Source organism: Acomys minous, assembly GCF_964271855.1.
Source record: "Acomys minous genome assembly, chromosome: 13".
Taxonomy (NCBI): Eukaryota; Metazoa; Chordata; class Mammalia; order Rodentia; family Muridae; genus Acomys; species Acomys minous.
The window spans coordinates 63,975,420-63,996,756 of NC_140495.1; the positions used below are offsets into that span (position 1 = coordinate 63,975,420).

The window sequence follows — 21,337 nt, forward strand, 5'->3', positions numbered from 1 at the left end:
GCAGGTTTTATGGAACACAGAGAGCCTAACTTGTCCAAATGAAAGAAAACGGTGGAACTCAGTTGGTATAGTGCTTGCCTGGCAAGCGTGGAATCCTGCATTCGACCCTCAGTACCATGCATGTTGGGCATGGTGGCGCATCTCTTAACATCCAGGAGATGGATGCAGAAGGATTAGTAGCTCAAGGTCATCTTTAGGTGCATAGGGAGTTCAGGGCCAGCCGGAGCTACATGATATGCCAGTAAGTAAATAGCACAAGGACTGACAGCGTTTGGGGAAAGATGGGATATTTGGAGTCTGACGTGCCAGTGCTGTTTGCCGTCTCTACTTCAGAGCATTTCACATCCCCTCTGAGCACGTGTTTGCTCGTTCCCGCATCCTGGCACAAATCCCTTTTCGCTTTTCCTTGGGCTACTGAAAGGGAACAAAGCCTCAGCTCCCCAAGTGCTGTGACTGCAAGCATCCCAAGGACCCATGGGTCGTCAGTAGCTGTTTTCTTCATTTCACACAGGAGGGAAATAACTTTCGTGAACAAGGATGTGAGGATCCAATGTGATCATCCCCCACTGTGCCTCACATGCCCTAGCACGCCGCTGCCGTTTATCAGTCCCATGACCGTCATTACCCCTGTGGCGGTAAACACGGACGATGGGCACCAATTGCATGGCAAGCAAGCGAACGAGAGTCTTCGAAACTCACTGAGTACTAGTTTGGGGGATGGCAGACCCAGTGTTGTGCTGAACTGGGGAAGGGAGTGGTCTTTCACAGTCTGTTGAAAATGGCCTACATCAAGGCTCCAGGTGCAGCCTCCGCTTTTTTCAGTTGCTTCATAGGGACCTACCCGCCCTCCCCTTCAGAAAGCTCTTCTGCTACCCAGCACCAGAACCCAGGAATTTTCTTTCTGTGGGAATCCAGAACAGTGAAAAGTCAGATTTGAGGAAGGTTTGATTCTGCAAGCCAGGCACCTGCTCCCCTAAAATGACACCATTGGAAGCTCAGAGCAGCATCCTCGCTCTACACACAGGATTTATGTTTTTGTTTTGCATTGTTTTGTGGGTTGTTGTTGTTTGGGTTTTTTGTTTGTTTGTTTGTTTTGTTTTTGAGACAGAGAGTCCCAGTGTAATCCCAGGTGTTCTGGCTGGAACAGGATCTGTAGACTAGACTGGCCTTGAATTCAGAGATCAGCCTGCCTCTGCCTCCCAAGTGCTGGGATTAAAGGCAAGGCATGCGACACCACTGCCCAGCTGACCGAGCTTTCATATATATCCTGTGACCATAACAGCAACCAGAAACTCAAAATCAAAACAGCTCTGTCATCAATCTGGTTTTAGAGCCACAAAGGCCTGCTTGGTTCTTGCTAACGGCCTCTCTTTAAGGAAAAAGCAGGTGACAAGCATAGAACAAGCATAGACATTTTAGAGTTCTTTGCGGGCTACTCAAGCTGGGGGATAAGCTTTTTTATATAAGTAGACAAAATCTCTGAATGCTGCCAACATGGAATTCCAAAGACGCGGGTAGAATTGGTCTCCGCACTTAGTAAAGGGCAAAGGGCTCCTTTTGGTTCAAAAGAACCAATTTATGTTGGAAATCTCTCTCAGGGAACCTGACACTTGACGTTCCTACTCCCAGGTGATCTGAGTAAGTCCAAGAATGGCTCTCTTAAGGGAAGCAGAAAGGTTTTTGAAAGCTGTGTCCATTCACCCTCCCTGCTGTAGGCCTGGGTGCCCTGGCCCCCATGGCTCCATCCTGCCCAGCCTGGGAGGCCATGGTGGCTTGTTCCTTACCTAGGTCTGCCAGCAAGCCTAACACTGCTGCTTGGAAGAGATCTAGATCACTTTGTAGACATAAAACAAGTTGCAACCGATTATATATATATTAGAAATTTAATATGTATATTGAAGTGTGTGTGTGTGTGTGTGTGTGTGTGTGTGTGTGTGTGTGTGTGTTCAAAGCGGCCAAAGGAGGGAAGATCATTATTCAGGTTTACAAAAACCTAAGCCTTTCTGCTGAGGTCTATTCAACTGGCTTTGAAATGGGTGGTTTGAACAAATTAACATCTTTCTCCTTCCAGGTTACATGCATGCACTAAAAGATTTTATTCCCTTTTGTGAAAGGTCTAGCTAGTTAGGCAGCAGGGTTCTCCCCCACCCCCAAGTCCTGGCAACTCTGCTCGCCCCAGAGGCCACTTTGCTCCCCGCTTCAGGTTTCCACGTTTCTGCTTCTGCAGTGTCCTCAAGGAGAACGGATCAAAGGTTTCTGCCTTCACCTGCGGACACCGCCTCTCTCCTCCTCCCACAGCTTGTAAAACGAATTACAGCTGTTGTCTCACCCCTGCTACTGTCCATGCACGCCACGCCATGAAGCCCCCAAGAAGCAGAGACACTGCTAGAGACTGACAGGTCCCCTGGTTACCTGAGACTGCCCTGCGGAGTCATAATGACAGCGATAACGACAGCAGAGGGGGAACTGGGTGTTCGTTTTCCCCTCTACAAGTCACAAAGCAAGAAAATAGCTTTGCTGGCCTTCACTTTTATTTTAGTGCTTATGAATAAAAGAGGAGGGGTGCTAGGAAATGCTATTTTTGTTGTTCAAAAGATCGTTCTTAATAATTCTCTCTCTCTCTCTCTCTCTCTCTCTCTCTCTCTCTCTCTCTCTCTCTCTCTCTCTCTCTCTCTTCCCCTCCCTCCCCGCCCCCGCCTCCTTCTTCTTCCTCTGCTGTAGATGAAAAGTTTACTGATACAGACAGATTCTCCTGTCCCTATATCGGGTGACATCCTTTAAGATCAGCCAGCTTTCCTCAGAGCTCAGGATCCGCTTCCCTTGGGGCTCAAGATCCACGGTGGTGACTTGCCCTACAGTGTTTGATAGACTGCGGGTCAACTTTCCAAGAAGACAGCCTCCTGTCGGGTGGAAGCTCACTCCATCCTCCCAGGAGCCCCTTACAGAAAGGCCACCTGCCTAACCGCAAGGGCGCTGGACTGCCCTCCCCAGGGAGAGTCTCCAGTCCCCGAGGGATCTGCGCCCTGACACTTGAGATCTCGCCACTGTCAGCCCTGAGGGAGGCCCGCGGATGCCGACCTACCTTCACGAAGAGCTCGATCTCGGGATCCCTGTCGTCCCCATTAGCTGTCCCTGAGTCCGTCATGCCGTCGGCGCCCCGGGCCACGGTCCCGGGCCGGAGAGGCGCCACCTCTGCAGCCCTTCAGGCTCCTGCTCAGAGCGGAGGGGCCTCTTTTCTGCGCAGTGTTTTTTTTTTTTAAGACTACCAATTTCTCATCAATTTTAGCAAGCAAGGACAGCGATGCCTGAGAGATCGGAGTCCCAGGTGTCACACGGAAAGAGCAGACTCCGCGAGCCGGCAGGGGGCTGAAGAGAAAAGCGAGCTAAGGGATTGACAACAGGTCCCGGGAGCAACAAGTGCCTGGCTGCTGGGAGGTGTCACAGGATCCGCAACTGTCGGCGATCCCGCGCTGTCGCAGCACGGTGCGCCCAAAATAGACCTCGGCCACGGGGCGGGGTCAGTCCGGGCGGGGACTAGGGTGGGAGGGGGACACCGTGGGAGCTCCGCATCCGTTGGGCCTGGCCACACCCAAGACCACTAAGTGCCCAAGCTGAGACAGAGCTGGCCAAGGCAGTCAGTCCTCAAAGGCCAAAAGTACACCCTACAGGGTGTAATGAGGGACAGAAAGGGAGTAGGGGACAGAGGAGGAGGTAGAGACTCGATGGTTTTCAAGGTTTTTAAATTATTATTATTATTTTTTAATAAAGCTGTTCAGCTAGCCCAGGTTACTTTACTACCAAAAGTATGCATTTGCTAGGTGGACAGAGCAGCGTGGAGGAAGGAAAGGAGATCCTGAACTCCTGGCCTTTGCCATTTTTGCACTGAGCAAATAGAAGGGACAGGGCAGGGGCCTGAGAGAGACAGCGGAGTGAGCCAACAGGGTCAGGTGCACCTGAGCCAGAGGTCTGGGACTTTCAACTTTATGTTTTCCCCCTTTCCCCTTGCTTTGTTTTATTTTCCTCTGCTTTCTTATGCTCTCCCTCCCCCTCCTTTCTCTCCTCCACCGACTCTCTCTCTCTCTACACACACACACACACACACACACACACACACACACACACACACACACACACCCCTCACCTCCTATGGCCCAGGCTAGCCTCAGCCTTGAACTCACTATGTAACTGAGACTGGCTTGGAATTCCTGATCCTCCTGCCTCTAGCCTCCCAAGTGCCCGTTACAGGTGTGTGTCACCACACCCAGATTTCCCTTATTGGTTTTGTTTGTTTGTTTGTTTTTGTTTTGTTTTGTTTCTTGCTTGTTTGTTTTTGTGAACTATGACACAGAGGGGAAAACGGCTCACTTCCTGGGTGTGCATTTTCACCAGCTATTACCAGCACCAGGTCTCCACCATTACGGCGCTGGACACATATGCCTTGGGTGTATACTTAGAAGGGGGATTTGCGGAATCACAGACTATAAGAGTGGTCTTGATAAGTATTCTCTTGTGTTTCCCAAAGCTCTTTTGCAGCACTCACTGCTACCTTTTGTTTCCTTTTAAGATAGTTGCCGATCTGGGGAAGGGCTCCGTGTGTAAGGCGCATGCCAGCAAGCACGAGGCTCTGAGTTGGGATCCCAGCAGATGTTTAAGTGTTGGGCAGTCTCCGTGACTTGGTGGCCTGTTTCCCAGTTGCCCGTGTCCTAAAGACTCGGCTCCAGCCATGGCACCTCTAAGAGGTGGGACCCAGCGGTAGAAGGCAGTTGGTTCACTGGGGCCATCCCTTCAAAAGACATTGCCTTAGTTACTTTTCTATTGATGTGAAGAGACACCAGGACCATCGCAGCAGCTTATTTTTAAGAAGCACTTAAGTAGGGCCTGGCTTACAGTTTCAGAGAGTGAGTCCATGACATCATGGCAGGGAGCATGGCAGCAGGCAGGCAGGCATGGTGCTGGAGCAGTAGCTGATGGCTTACATCCTACCCACGAATTGTAAGCAGAGAGAAAGGGAGAGTGGGTCTGGCATGGGCTTCTGCAACCTCAAACCTCACCCCCAGGGACAGGCCACACCTCCTACGAAGCCACGCCTCCTATGAGGCCACGCCCCCAGATAGCAAAGACATGCCTCCTGATCCTTCACAAGCTACCACAGGAGTTAAGGAGCTCTATGCTAGTCCTTCTCCTTTTGCTAAGAGGTAAATGCCTCCTCTCTCTACGCAAGGTCGTGCCATTGCATATACTATAACCAAGGGCCCTAAGCAATGAGACCAATTGATCGCAGACTATAGACCCTCTAAAACTAAACCCAAATAAACCTTTCTTCTTTTTAAGTTGATCACCTCAGGTATTTTGCCATAGCAGAAAAAGTGGACTAAGACAGAGGGGCCCCATGGGACGGCATGCAAAGAGACTGCTTAAAACAGTTGGAGTGGGAAGAAGGTAAGGCTACACATAGCCCAAGACTATTTGGCTACAACTCCCTGGTCATATATCTTGTAGGAGAAGAGGACAAAGTGTCGTGGCCTCCATTCACAGACCCCAAGCTACGGCAACGCTTCTTGCTGAAGAGACCACCACAACAACCAGCATGCAACCCTTTGGACAGCTGAGCACTTAATAAGGTGAGGTCCAATTGCTCAGCTCCTCCTCCTTGCTTTCAGGCACCCACCACCTACGCCTTTCAATGGGCAGTCGCCGTTATACCGCTGACACTCTGCACCAGTGGCCACACACTCTGGGGAGGACCGTGGTTGCAAAGGAGTCTGAGGCCTTATTGGTGTGACGCAGTCATGGCTTCCGTGCACTGCAGTGTAGAGAATATTTCTAGTATCACTATAGTAAGTGCAAGCAAAATTATAGAAATAAAAAGCCTTGGAAGGTCTTTTCAATGAAAAGTCCTTTCTAGAAACTTTAGGTCTTTTCTCGCCTGGGATCTAGGCAATGTGTAGGACAACCTTCTTTCCTAAACCTCAAACTTGCTCACCGCTCTTTATCTTCTTGGCATAGTAGAAAACAGAAAGTTTCTTTTCATTAACATTTCTATAAATCATCACCCACTTAAGTATCTCTATAAAGAACTCATAGTTTAAATACAACAATCCATCGCATTTATCTCCTTTTTATGTGCATGTGTGTCTCACTTGAGTGTGGATGCATACAGAAGTCAGAAAAGAGAATCAGATCTCCTGTAGCTGGAATTTGATGAGATTGCTAGAAACCAAACCCAGGTCCTCTGACAGAGGTGGAAATACTCTCAGCTGCTGAGCGATCTCCCCTGCCTCTTATGCACCTAGCTATTCCCCACCCCAAACTCAACTACTTTTGCACACAGTTTTAGTATTAGATCCACAGTATAACTGATGTAAATGCTTATGGCCAACACTGCAAAAAGAAAATCGCTTATTGTCGAGTGCAGCTTTGACCAGCAGAAACGCTTTACCTCTCATTTAAGCCCACAGCTTTATAAACCCGGTGCAAATTCTAGATTGGTCTTTATCAGTAAAGAACTGCAAAAATGCTTCTAGTGTTCATGCTGACAGCACTCACACTAAAATTGGAATCAGAGAGCAGAGACTAGCACGGCCCAGACTGATAGGAAAGTCTGTGTAATACCTGTATTCTTGTATGACCATGGAATAGAGAAAATACAACATATCTAACAGGAAGGTCTATATATTTAAATTCATTGATACAAAAAGTGCAAGATAAATAACGAAAGGTAAAGGCACTCGTGTAATTGTACAGTTTATATGTACTATTGTAATAAAATGCTAAGTGTAATGAAATGCTAATTGTTCATTGTAAGTATAAGAAAAGTTAGGTATACCTATTGTAAACCTCAAATAAAGACCTATATTTTATACAAAGAGATATAGTAGAAAAGCAGTTAGGGTATGGAGAGATGGCTCAGCCGTTAAGCATGTGCACTGTTCTTCCAGAGGCCCAAAGTTCAACTCCTACCACCCATGTCTTGTAACTGGCAACCTACTGTAACTCCAGCTCCAGGGACTCTGATGCCTTTGGCCTCTGGGGTACCTGCGCTCATGTGCACAACATCCACCAACATACATACACATAATTAAAAATAAATCTTTTTAAAAAACATTCAGATAGAGAAGCTGGAGCAATAGCTTGCAGGTTTAGAGAACTTGTTGCTCTAGCAGGGACCTGGGTTTGAGTCCCAGCACACACATGGTAGCTCACAACTGTCGATAACTCCCAGGCATCTAGGTGCTGTGCATTCATACACATAAGGTCAGATAGAGGCTAATACAAACTTACATGCATCCATCCGGAAGTACTTAATGTAACTGCAAATGATCTAATCGCAATAATTAAAAGATGCAAATTTTTGGACTAAATAAAATGACAATGATAAATGAAGTCCTAATTATATATGGTTATAGAGCTCACTTCAAGCAGTGATATTAATAAGTTAAAAGTACAAATATGGGAAATCAAACCCTACCGTGCAAACAGTGGTAAGAAGAAAGCTCTATCACTGTCCACCAAGATGGACCACAAAGCAAAGTAAATGTCGGCGATAACGGAGATAGCACTAGACAACTTCACACTGTCAACACACATGGACTATTCTGGGCAGTCATCACCAGTATACACATTTTTCTCAAGTTTGCAAGGGAAATTCAACAAAAGAACATGTTCTAGTCACAGGAAAAAAAATAAATTTAAAATGAAAGCATTGAAAAGACTTAGAAAGAATAATTGGAAGTGATTTAAAACCAGATTTTGTAGGAAAAAAAAAAGAGAGGAAAAATCTACAAAGCTGATTATTAACACCCATCTAGATTTTACAGAGGAAAAGAGAGAAAGTATGCTACCAAGTCTGATATGAAGAATGAGGCCATCATCAACCACAAACTCGGTGGGTGTGGAATATAGAAATGCCGCCAACGGCCGCACATAAATTATATCGCTTCCACAGAACGGATGCAATCTTGAAAGACAAAACCCAACAAACTCACTCAAGAAAAAGTGGGTCACCTGACATCTCTCTACCTATTAAATGCATTTTATTCTTACCTGAGAACCCTGCAACAAGCCAACAGCCAAAGACCTCTGTTGGGGAATGGTCTGATGTATTTTGATGCTAATTACAGCTTGCTGTGTCTGTGACCCAACTTTTGCTTAATAAAAAGCCATCCCACCTGGGCAGGGTAGAGGAGATTGATGGAGCTAGGGGGAGAGAGGAATTCTGGGAAGAAGAAGGACTGCCAAGAGGAAAAGGAGAGAGACCTGAAGGGAAGAGAGGAAGGCCACCATGGCTTAGCTGGAGGAGAAGCACATGGCGGGCATGGATGGAGAATCCAGCCCAGACGAAGAACATGAGCAAGTATATGGGATTATGGATGGGAGGGAGCTTGATGGAAGTTATTAGAAGCAGATGGCATGGGCTTGAGGCAGGGACCCCATTCAGAAATAGAAGAGGAGGACACTGAAGACTCTTCAGGGTCTGTCAGGAACTTTCACAACTCAAAGACAAGTGAACAACCCGTGTTTAAAAATCAATAACTAAAAATCACAGCCAAAAGATATGAACAGACACTTTAATAAAGACCTAAACATGAGAGCACACCTAGGGTTAGTCCTTGGAGATATAGGGGTTAAAAGAGAGATGCTACAGTGTGCCTGTTAGAAAGGCTGACACTCTGAAAACCTCCTGTGCTAGCCAGAAGGTCTCCACGACTCTCAGCTTGCAGCGCCTTTCCACAGAGCAGTTGAGAAATTTTGTATGGTGTTGAGCCCATACTTTCTGTGTCTTACTACGTCATGGGCATGCTTCTAGAGAAATGAACCTTGACCAAGAATGACACAATATTATTTATAATGATACCAATCTGGAACAATGGCTAAATGAATCAACCAATTGTAATATGCACAAACAATTAGCAGTCAAAAAAAAAGAGCTACTAAGAGGTGTGCACATGAGTAAACATGCATAAATCATAAATCTTAACTGTACAATGCTAAGTGAAAGAAGGCTGGTCTCAAAAGGTTACACAACGTGCATCTTCATTTGCATGGCATTCTAGAAAACCAAAGAAATGTAGAGTTAGAGCCATCACTGGTAGGCAGCAGTTGGGGGAGGGGGGGAGCGTTCGACTGCAAAGAGATGGCAGGAAAGAGTTTTCTGCGGTGCTAAAACTGATATCCTGTCTCTCCTGGTGGCTACAAACATCTCTGTATGTGCTAAAATATACAGAACCCCATGCCCACAAAATGAATGTTCTCTGTGTAAAGTTAAAAGTTAACAAAGTTATCAAATTCAAAAACTATAATGCCAGGGCTAGGCAGACAGTTCTGTCAGTAACGGGTTTGCCGTACAAGCATGAGGGCCTACTTGGCATCCATAATACATACAATGCCTTAAAAAGCCAGGGATGGGGCCATGTGCTATGAATCCCAGCACTTACAAGGTGGAACGGGGGATCCCTGGGACTTGCAGGCTGCCCAGCTTTGCCTAAGTGGCAATAAAGAAACAAAAATTACCCAAGGTGTAAGCCTTCTGAGGAATAGCGCCCAAATTGACCTGTAAGCCTACAAACATTCACAAGATCTGTACACGCACACACGCGCTCACGCGCGTGCACACACACACACACACACACACACGTGCATTTATTTTCATAGCCTCCTTTTCATGCACCCTTTGGCCCAAATCTCATCACACCATTAACTTCAGAAATTCAAAACAACAAAGCCCCTGAAACCGAAAATAAGACAGCAGCAGGGAAGGTGGCTCTTGGCTGTGAGTCGTTACTAAGGACAAAACGTCAAAAGAATAGACATGTGCCAGCATACTTTGGCAGAGTGAGCATCTCCCTCCCAAAGGGGAAAAACAGGTATTGAACAGAGAGGGGTCGCAGGCAAAAGCAAAACACAAGGAAACACAAGGAAATGTTAAACCGAGTAGCGCTGTGTCTGGTCTCTGGGACACGCAGTGCCATGATGTGTGCTCATAGAACTAAACACAGCCAGAAAACCCACTCCACAGCCGCCATGCTGACCTGCGTATGTCACTTCCTTGAACGCACCCTTCCCAGAACCTCAGGGAACACACAGCGTGGACGAGTTCGCTGCCTAGGTGCATCAGGAATGGTCTCATGTGACGCCCTCCCCAAGTCCCATCCACCTCTCAAGTCTCAGGAGCTCAGTCTTTTTTTTTTTCTTTTCTTTTTTATTTTATTTTTTTTTTTTTTGAGACAGGATCTCTCTGTGTAGCCTCGGCTGTCCTAGACTCACTCTGTAGACCAGGCTGGCCTCAAACTCATAGCAATCTGCCTGCCTCTGGGATTAAAGGTGTGCGCCACCACACCCGGTTTAAGAACTCAGTCGTCGTCGCCTTCTTCTTCTTCTTCTTCTTCTTCTTCTTCTTCTTCTTCTTCTTCTTCTTCTTCTTCTCTTTTTACATTTATTTATTTATTTATTTATTTATTTATTTATTTATTTATTTATTCACTTCACATTCTGGTTGTCGGCCCCTCCTCTTCTCCCAGTCCCGTTGTTCTCCCTCCCCAACCCTCTCCACTGTGCTACTCCTCTGTAAAGGGAAGTCCCCTGCCCACCCACCCCAGCTCCTCAAGCCACGTCGGGACTGAGTTCATCCTTTTCTTCCTTCTCACAGCTGAAATGATTTCCACTGTATACCAACTTTTGTCTTAACCATCTGGCATTCCAATCAGCATTCTGGCTTTCTGAGGCAGAATCACTCACTAAGCTTTGCTAACGGCATTGGCATCACACAGTTTCTCAGGCCTGTATCCCCAACCTTTTCCACATTCCTTCTACAGACCAGTGTCAAAGGCTTGGGAACCAATGGTCAGGCAGGTCACACAGGGACCCCCACCTCTCCAGCTTCCCTTCTATCAGTCTGGCAAAATGCCTGAAAAAAAAAACAACTCGAGGGAGAATTTATTTATTCATTTGTAAGTGAGTGAGCAAGTGAGTGAGATAAAGTCTCAAGCACACCCGCTGACTTCAAACTACTATTCAAGGAAGGCTGGGTTTGACCTCTCAGGCCTCCTGCTCTGGCCTTCCAAATGCTGACTCACAAGCACTTGGGATTAGATTACAGGCTTTATTTTAGCTTTTGCTTCTTGAGATATCAGTCCTTTATGGTGTGTGTATGATCAAAAAAATACATCAACATTAAAGGAATCACTCAATCAATGAAAATCAGCACCTCTTTTATCCACAGCTTTTCTCTCTCTCTCTCTCTCTCTCTCTCTCTCTCTCTCTCTCTCTCTCTCTCTCTCTCTCTTTTGTTGGTGTCTGCCTGCCCATCAGCAAAATGAACATTACAGTATGGCATTTTTATAAATTCTAATTTGAGTTAAAACATGAAAATGGTTACATAATTTTTTTTTTTAAGTGATAGTTTGGGGCTGGAGAAATGACTCAGCGGTTAAGAGCACTGGCTGCTCTTCCAAAGGTCTTGAGTTCAATTCCCAGTCAACCACATGGTGGCTCACAACCATCTATAATGAAATCTGCTGCCCTCTTCTGGTGTACATGCAGGCAAAACACTGTGCATATATGATAAATAAAATAAAAAAAAATTTTTTTAAGTGATAGTTACCATTTACTAAGATCCTGCCAAGGGCTGGGAGTTCTGAATCACTTATTAGCATATATCATCTGTGACAGCCCAGTGACAGGGTGGTGTTAGTCCCACTTCACAAATGAGGAAGCCAAGTCTTGAAGAGGCTGAATCCCTGTCTTTGAAGTAGCTACAAACAGTAGAAGTGATCCTTCTGTCAGTATCCCTATCATTAAAGCTTTCCTGGCCACAGCAAGGAGAAAGGACTCAGGAGCCTGGGATGTGGCCCCAGACTTAGATGTAGCTTTTAGAACGGATGGGATCACTGCATAGTTGGCCTTGTTTATGGAGGAGTTGGGTTCATGGTGCCTGGAATTCTTCTTAAGAGATACCCAGAGAGGAATGAGAAAAACAAACTGAGGAACACGGAGACTGGCAAACACAGATTAAAACATACCCAAGCCTTGGAAAGGAAAGCCATAAAGGGCAAAAGCAAGGGGGGAAAAAGCTGACCTGAGGTCAACTTCTGTGACATCAACATTTGGGGAAGAATTTACTGAGGAGCTGATTATTCTCTTTTAATAGTCTTTCATTCTTTAGTTCTGGAAAGATCACATAAAAATATCGCCTTTTCACAGGTGTGTAAAAGTATCTTTTATTCACCTTTCATAATTGCCATCTTGGAGGTTTACTGCCTCTGTTCTGCTAACCTAGGCCTAGTCCTGGAAGCTTCTAGCCTCCATACATTCTAATGTAGGCCTAGAATGTTTTCAGCCTCTTAGACTTACTGCTGAATCAGTTCACCCTCTCTTTTTCTTTCAGAACTCTTGCTGGCTGGCTCAACACAGCTGTTCTGCCTCAAACTCCTCTCCAAGCTGACTGATTCAAACTGGCTTCTCTCAGTTTCTGACTTTTTGCTCTGCTTGACCTCTTAACTCTAGCCACCTGTTCCAATTTTCTGGCTCCTTCTCATTCTCTGGTTCATTCTGCCTTCACTTGTGTCTAGCTTGTTCTCTCTTCAACCTCTCTCTGTACAATTGCCCCCATAAAGCTGCCTCTGAATTCCACAAACTGAACAGCCACAAACTCAACTCCACTGCACCGCCTCTCAGCTCAATTAATCAACTGAACTGTCTTAAGAGAACTGACTAGAACTCAGAGATCTGCAGCCTCTGCTTCCTGAGTGTAGGGATTAAAGGTATGTACCACCATACCCGAACATAACCTTTTATTTACTTGAAACTTACCCTTTACCAGGCTGGCCATGAATTCAGAGATCTGCTTGCCCCTGTCTCCTGGGATTAAAGGCATGTCTGTATTCCAGCTGGATCACACAGACCTAGAAAGTCTTTGGATGTGATCTCTTGCCAGAGCAGGCATGTTCTGAATTAAAATTCCTCTCTACACAGGTGCATCTCAGAAGGGATCCAAGATAAATACATGTAACATTCATTAAAACAAACCAACAAACAAAAAACCCACCTGGTCAGCAGTGGCACATATGCCTTTAATCCCTGCACTCAGGAGGCAGAAGCAGGTGGGTCTCTGAGTTCAAGGTGCAGCCTGGTCTATAGAGTGAGTTCCAGGACAGCCAGGGCTACACAGAGAAACCCTGTCTTGAAAAACAGCAAAACAAAACAAAACAACATAACGTTTGTCTCCTGTTATTCTGCCCTGCACATCTGAGTTTCTTTTGGCCAATAGGTCCAGCATGTCAATTAAGCCGTCTCTAACAACTCAGAGACTCTGGGTTCGATCCCAGCATCCCAACAACAAAAAAGATGAAAAGCAAAACAAAGAGTAGCTAAGAGGGCGTGGCCACAACGAGAGGAAAACTGGGGAGGAGTAAGATAGAGGACACTGAAGTGGAAACCAGTACCAACCCATCACAGTAGTAGAATGTTTTACAGGAAAGAAGCAAATGCTCATGGCCCCACAGATAAGCGTTACAGACAGGGTCTCTGGTTTCCTTGGTTACCCACACCTTCTCCATGAACTCAGAAGAGCTTCATGAGAAAGCAGGTGACCCATGTGGCCAGCTCTGGGACTTTCATCAGGAATGTGTTTGAGGTAGTTTTTCCTTCTGCTGGCCTAATAGAGAGAGTAGAACAAAACCAGACAGCTGTGTCTCCATCTTGTCCCCACAAGGTCAGGCTGACTGAGAGCAACACTCACAGAAAACAAGGGCAGAGGTGTGGGAACACCGATGTTGAGAGCCTAAGTGCTCCTGTGTTGTTTGAGTGGCTAGGCCTCAAGGGGCCTGAAAGTTGAAATCTCTAGAATTTTCTTTCCTAGAGACCAGCAAGCTCCTCTTTTGGCTCAGACCACCTCGTATTGTCTGATGTTCACAGCTTGGGACTTGCATCAGAGTCAGAACTTATGCAGAACAAAGAGGACTTTGGTGTGAGGCAGACGGTCAGGATGATTAAAAGGGAACCCCAGGGGTGTGGGCTTTAACTAGGTGGGAATGAAAGCAATATGCTTTATTAAAAAAATGGGATACATCCTGGTGTTTGAAAGTAATATTTTTAAAGTTCCATCATCTCATAAAAATGCCCTGTTGTCTTCGGAGGCTCTTAAAATACAAAAAGAAAGTGAGAATGTGCTCAGAAACTGCCAGAATCCCCAGGAAAGATGATGTGTACAGAGCTGCAGTGGTTAGACTGATAAATAGACTAATAAAGCCATAAAATAACATCTTATGACTTGATTTCTTTTCAGCAGACAGAGCACCCTACGGTATAATGAAAAAGACAATGAACTCCAGAAACCCCAGAGACGTGTGTGGACTAGAGTGCACCATCCATGCTGTCTGGACCTCAGTTTCCTTATTTATAAAATGGGGACAAGAGGCCATAGTTATCCAATCCCCAGCTGATGCCTTTATTTCATTTTATTTTAACACAATCCATCCAAGAAACATGAATAGAGTCAAAGTCCTCCCAAGGGCTTCTGGGAGCACCTTTATTATATTTAAGTCTATTTCACTTTCTCCCCATTTATGTCTTTACATAGACATTGCTTTCCATTTAGGGCCCCTTAGAAAGAGGAGAAAGCACCAGCATGTGCCATTCCCCTGTGGCGGTGAGATAGACACTGAGAAAATGAGATAGTACACAGAAGATGTAAGCAGTCGAAGATTCTGGTGTATCTATCCCTGGGGAGGTAGCTTTGCTTCTATTTTTTCCTATTCTTTATCCACATGTGCAGTTCTGAAATGAACTGACAAGAAGATCCCTCATACCTCCAGGAGACCAGCACGCATCGCCTTGAATCGCTTCTACTTCCTTTTTCCAGGGAGAAGGCAGAAATTGTCTCAACTATCTTAGTTGGGTTTGAAATTCAAATTTTCCTGGCTAGGGACCTGGGCTCAATGCTGGGGCTCAATTTATGAAGTATATCAAAGCTCTGACAGCCGTGAGTTCAGAGGATTCCCCACCCCCACCCCCACCCCCACCCCCGAGCATATGGCATGCTGCCAGCCTGCACTTCAAGCTAGCCGAGCTTGAATACAAAAACAGAGGCCATGGTACTGAGAAAAGAGGCTCATTCATTACCTGTTCCCATTGCTGGGGCCTGAGGTAGTGACTGGATGTGGAGCTTTCTCACCAACAGGTCCCCTGGCTTGAGATCTGGATTATGAAATCATCATATTCACATTTACTTATTGTTGGCCTACTAATCACCAGATACAACTGACAACATGAGGGACAGGTTGGGAAAGGAAGCAGTTGTCGCTAGCCTGTGCAGGGTGAGTCATGACAGTCTCTATTGTGGGAGACATGACAAACACAGGAACAAAGACAGTGATACATAAGTACAAAACGTGCTAAAAACCTAGTGAGGAACTCTATGGGGCAGATCACCATGAGGGGAGAGGAGAGAAGCTACCGTGCACTGAGGTCTATGGAGAATGCGTCAGAGATCAAGAGCTAGTCATTTGAAGATCACAGGGGAAAGAGGTGGGAACCATGTGTACGAGGGAACTGGGGTAGGAGGAAGCATTCCACGGTGGAGCAACTAAAGGACATGCTTTAATTGTCTCTTTGTCAGCCTATGGGCTTTACATAGTGAGGTCATGTGTTCACCCTTCCCTGTGTAACTACATCACACACAGCCTTTGTGATTTCAACACATCTTTGAATACAATCTGCCCGGAAACTGTCATTCTTCAGGAAAGTCCTAGCACAACGAGAAGTGATGACTGTGCGGAATACATGGTAACTTTCATCAAATCATTTCCGTACTGCTTGAAACTATTTCTGATGAGTCTTCAGACAAATACACCTTGCAAAAATAAAAAAAAAAAAAATCAATCAATCAAACAATAAAAACAACTGCTATGCAGTGGCTGGGGATGGCTCAGTGGATAAAAGCACTTGTCATGCAAGACTGATGACCGGTGTTCGGGTCCCCAGAACCTTGTAAAGATGTGATGGTTTGGATCTGGGATCCGGGGCTCCTACAGTGAGAAGGGAGGCACAGACAGGGGACTCACCAGGAAGCTTGCAGGCCACCAGCCCTGGAGTATGCGACAGAGGAGCAGACAAGACAGACTTCCTCAAAGCATGGTAGAAAGCAAGGATGGACTCCCAGAAGCTATCCTATGACCACGCATGTGTGTCTTGTGGCACGTGGGTACCTGTACTCGCCTGGCTCCCCGAGGGAGAAAGAGAAAGAGGAAGAGGGAGGGAGAGATAGAGTTTGGTGGAGAGGATGTTTCTAAATTTTAACCTTGCAATTCAGTGCTGGCTTCCAAGTTCTTCTGTGATGCCTTTGCAGTACATTTTTCATCTAAAGAACCCCCACACTTGGTTCTGCGCAACAACTGCATGGAGAAAGAGAACCCCCTGCGAAAGGTTGACATTGAATCTAAGTGACTCCGCGCTATTTTAAAGTTGCATTGAAGTCAACTTGAACTTAATTCCTTTCCTCCACCCTCGCTCTCTTACTGCCTCACTGTGCAAACAGTGCAACTCTTTTCCTTTCCGGGAAACAGAGTTGGGCAATTATAGCAGTGGACACAAGATTTTGTACCCTCAGTAAAGCACTAAGGGCCACAGGGTCAAATGACGTCATCGGTCCTGCCTCACTCACAAGCATCTGCTTCTTGGGAGGAGGCACAAAACTGAAGGTCAGAGGGATACATAATGGCCACGCCAAAGTGGTCTAATTGAAAGCACCAGTCAACACCAGCTCCTCCCTTCTTCTTTGCCAGCCGATCGTAGAAATGTTGTGTGCCAAGACATGTGAATGCAAGCCACACACATCTCCCTCTCCTTCCTGGCAGGCTGAAGGTAGCCCGCATTTGAGGGCCATTTATACTGCAGTGAAGAAAAAAAAAAAACCGAGGCAGTTTTATCAATCAACAAACAGAGCGGGGACTGGAGAGATGCTCAGCGGTTAAGAGTGTGTGCTGCTCTTGCCAAGGAGATGAGTTAGGTTCCCAGCACTCACATGGTAGCTCATCTGTAAGTCCAGATTCAAGGCATCCAAATCCATCTTCTGCCCTTTATGGGTACTCACACAAGTCATATACACATGATTAAAAATGAAGTAAACCGGGCTTGGAGAGATGGCTCAGAGGTAAAGCGCACTGACTGCCCCTCTGGAGGTCCTGAGTTCAATTCCCAGAAACCATATGGTGGCTCACAACCATCTATAATGTGATCTGGTGCCCTCTTCTGGCCTGTAGGTGTACATTCAGGCAGAGCACTGTATACATAATAATAAATAAATCTTAAATAAAATAAAATAAAGCAAGCAGGTAAACAAACACACAGTCCAGTGCTGGCCCACTGTTTGAAGATAAACTAGGGAAATTCTGGAAAGGGACTGTGCTGGTTCATCTCATGTGAATACATGGCTATTCCTTCTCCATTTTTCTTTACCTAAACATCTTTCCTATTTCTTTCTCCTCTGGTTAGGTATCGGTACCTCTAAGGTGTATACACCACTTTTTTTTCTATAGTAGTTTTAGAGTGACAAAAAATTTGAGCAGAAACTGCTGAGTTGTCACATGCCTTCTGCACACACTCCTCCCACACACACTCAGCCTCCACAAGAACGCTGCGTGATATTTGCAAAAAGAACCTGCACCGATGTGGGGCAGCTACCAAACGTCCCCAGTTCACGTCACTCTTGGCGTTGCACATCTGAGGGTTTATTGTTTATTTTACTTTCGTCACGTGCATATGTGGTGATTTGAAAGAGAAATGTCCCCCCATAGCCTCAAGTATTGGGGCACGTGGTTCCCAGTTTGTGGCACCGATGAGAAGCTACCTATCTCTCCAGCCCCTTGGTACTGTACATTACAACTTGGGAGCAAACTTACAGTGGTATGTACCTCCCATTATAATATCTCATAGAGCACTTCTGGTGCCATAAGACCCCTGTCTTTCTCTCCTTCTAGGCCCTGGCAACCGCTGGTCCTTTTTCCATCTCTGCAGATGGTTTTGCCCCTTCCAGGGTCTCATAAGCTAGAAGCTGCTGCATGCGTCCTTTTTGGACTGGTGCCTTTCACTAACATAAGCACTTAAGGTTCTTGCAATCTTTTCATGGCACCCATCCTCTTTCTATATCCTCTAGCAACGAGCACAGTGTCCCTTATGGAGTGAGCACTCGGTAGGTAATTGTGGAATACACGTGCATGGAAGTTATTCACAGGACAGTTCTTTCATGGGTTCTTTATTGAGGCTTTCTAAGTGTGGTCCATCTACCAAGCACCTTTACCAATAACACGGTGTGCACAGGGCTTTCATCCATCCCAAAAGCTGTCCTGAGAGGTATGTGGACAAACACTGTTCTCACTATATCCATGTTAACAAGTTCAGAAGACTCATATTCACAGATACAGAATACTCTGTCCAAGTTCCCTACCATAGAAGGATGCAGAGGTGGGTCTGGCCTGCAAAGCCCTCCTGTGCGCTATGCCTTACCGTTCGCGTTACCTCCACTAAAACCAAACCTTGAATCACTTGATCTGTCAAATAGTTAACAGAACATGAATTCATGCTCACACGGGACAGGTAAGGGTTGACAGAGGCCTTCCCTCAGATCTTATTACCGGCTGATACTCGAGACTCTTGGCCTGAACAGTGAAGCCTGTACCAACATGTCCCACTGCAAGCAAACCTCTGTGAGGTGGAGAACTGATCTGTGTCCAAGGAAGAAAAGCTGAACATTTGATCACTGCCTAGCTCGATGTCATTCAGTGGGAAACACGCTACTTCTAGGCTCCCCAGCTCCTGTTGGGGATTCCAGGGACTTTGGAAGTCCAGGATGATTATCACTTCAGCTCTGCAGTTGTGGTTGGGCCTTCACTGGGCAGGGACTTATCCTGGGAGCTGTGGCTGCTTGTGGTTGATGCTAATGTAATTTCTGCTTGAAACTCAGTGCCTCCTGGATCCATCCATTCATTTCAATTTTTTAAAATTCTCAGCTTTAGTCACTCTACTGTGAGCATGATGTTAATAACAATCATGCTGTCTGATGAGATGGCCTCTTTGGTGTTCCAGGTTCCTCAAGGTCAACGTGCCCACAGCTCTGCACTCATGGCTTTCCTGCGCACACCTCTCCTTGAACTGAATGTTCTTTCCCAGCCAGTGATGTCACCATGTATCTATCCAGTCATTCAAACGAGAAGCTGAGCTTATGACTTATGAAGCCCATCCATCAATCCCACCCTCCAAGGTTCTGTTTGAAATCTGTCCATTTCGTTACCCCGCTAAGTTTCCGCTTTGTAGGGCTGTTCCCTACCCACTGGGTCCTCACATTCCAGTGTCCCCTGCAGACGATGGATCGATGCGCTATCCTCCTGCCTGCCCTGAATTGACCTCTCCAAGCCCCTTTCTTGGGTCATTTCCAGTCCACATTTCTTTATTTCATTGTCACTCTTTTCCAGAGTCCACACATGAGCATCTCAGATAATGGAAAAGAGGAGAGAAAAAGCAGAGTTGAAGGCAGGGACATTCGGGGACAGCAGTCTCCTACTTCACACTGTAAAAATTCAGTTCTATCAGCACCAGGCAAGATTAGGTCTCATTACTAAACAAGTCCATGCCTGCTGCCTGCCACTCTCTTCAGAACTCTCCTTCTGGGTCGCCTCAGCCCGGGCTTTGCTCTTCTGAAACATTGGCTTTAAAAAAGAGGCCATCAATGTTGCAAATTTGGATATTGCTTTTTAAGCATCAGTCAAATTTGCTACATCCAAACTGTTCATCTTCTTAGGTTTCATAGTTAGAGGCAAACTGGTGAGCGAGAAGTTCACTAAAATCACACTCACACTTCAGGGTAGGAGCAACTTTACAGCACTGTACACTCTGTGCATTGGTGGATGAAATGTCACCAGGTTCTTAAATAATAATTCAGCCAGAAGGAGAAAATATTATGAGAACATAAGACTCTACAGGGAGAAAAGTATCCCAAATTAAAAGTAAATGACACCCTATTCATCAACTAAAAAGCCAAACATCCTTAATTAAACCTTCTGTTAGTATGACCACAATCAAGCCCTGCATGGTACAGCCTATAAAATGTCAAGCATGGGTCTTAAGACGTTTCTAGAAAAGCACGGAAAAAAAAAAAAAAAGGAATCCACCTAGAATTTATGTGTTAAACTGTAAACACATGGCCAATTATTGACACTCATGATATTGGACTCAAAACAGAAAAAAAAAAGTTAGAATATACGAGAAATTTTAAAAAATAGGTACAAACTATAACAAAACCTGACAATCTGAAAAAAAAGTGACATAAAGGCAAGAAGTAGTTATGTGGCTGGGCAAGGAGTTTCGTCAGTAAGGTGACCTGAGTTTGATCCCCAACAACCATGTAAGAAAGCCTGGTGTGGTGCAGGGTGTTTATAACCCCAGCACAGGGGCTGGGGCGGAGAAACAGGTGCCTTGTGGCTCGCTTGGAAGCCACCCTAACCTAATCAGCGTGCTCCCGCACAATGAGAGACCCCCATCTCCAAAACAAGATGGAAGGGCTGGAGAGGTGGCCCAATGGTTAGCAACCACTACTCTTGAAAAGACTTGAGTTCAGATTCCAGCCCTGCGTCAGGTTGCTCATAATCACCTCTAACTCCAGCTCCTGGGAGCCCAGTGTCCTCTTCTGGACTCCATGTAGCTGCACTTACATGTGCACATATCACACACAGAAACACACAATTACGAAGAAAACAAATCCTCAAAAAACAGAGGTGGATGGCTTCTGAAGAACAATACTCAAGCGTATCCTTTAGCCTACACACACACACACACACACACACACACACACACACACACATGCTCACCAAATGTTCACACACATACACACACACATGTGCTCACCAAATGTTCACACACATGTGCTCATCAAATGTTCACACACATGCACACACAGCACACACACACACACATGCATGCCTACCAAATGTTCACACACATACACACATGTATACCCACATGGATATGAAACACACACACAAACACACATCCATGCACCCACAGAGATATGTACCCACACACACATTAATAATTACTGTGTGGTCCATGAGGACATCAGGTCATATTATAGAGACTGCATTGAATTCATTCTGTAATAAATTTTAGTCAATGATGATCATAAAAAGAAAACCATAGCAAAGTCAACCAATCATTTTCACAAAGGAAGAAAACAAATATTTCTGATTCACTAAAAGATGATTAGACATAAAATGCATGTGTTAGCAGGCTAGTGACATGGCTCGGCAGTGAAAGTGTGCTGCCAAAGCTAACTTTGGGCACCAGTGGTAGA

At 45.6% G+C, this 21,337-nt stretch overlaps 1 protein-coding gene and 1 long non-coding RNA gene across 5 annotated transcripts in view; one reads left to right on the plus strand and one right to left on the minus strand.

Annotated features, from left to right (window-relative positions):
- Positions 1-21,337, minus strand: part of CLIC5 (chloride intracellular channel 5) — a 177,606-nt gene that overhangs the window by 95,268 nt on the left and 61,001 nt on the right. The window contains exon 1 of one of the 3 annotated variants that reach the window (XM_084754136.1): positions 3,083-3,452. The exons of the other annotated variants lie outside the window; for them this stretch is intronic. Coding sequence (XP_084610262.1) covers positions 3,083-3,145 — 63 coding nt within the window. The 5' untranslated portion in view covers positions 3,146-3,452. Of the gene's footprint in view, positions 1-3,082; positions 3,453-21,337 lie in introns of those variants that run through there. 3 annotated transcript variants of the gene reach the window in all.
- On the plus strand, positions 3,372-14,914 carry LOC311581670. 2 transcript variants are annotated; one of them, XR_014773841.1, is made up of 4 exons: positions 3,372-3,483; positions 5,500-5,621; positions 12,383-12,758; positions 14,282-14,914. It is a non-coding gene; the product is annotated as an uncharacterized lncRNA (long non-coding RNA). The 2 variants fall into 2 exon arrangements; XR_014773842.1 differs by having other exon boundaries at positions 3,426-3,517.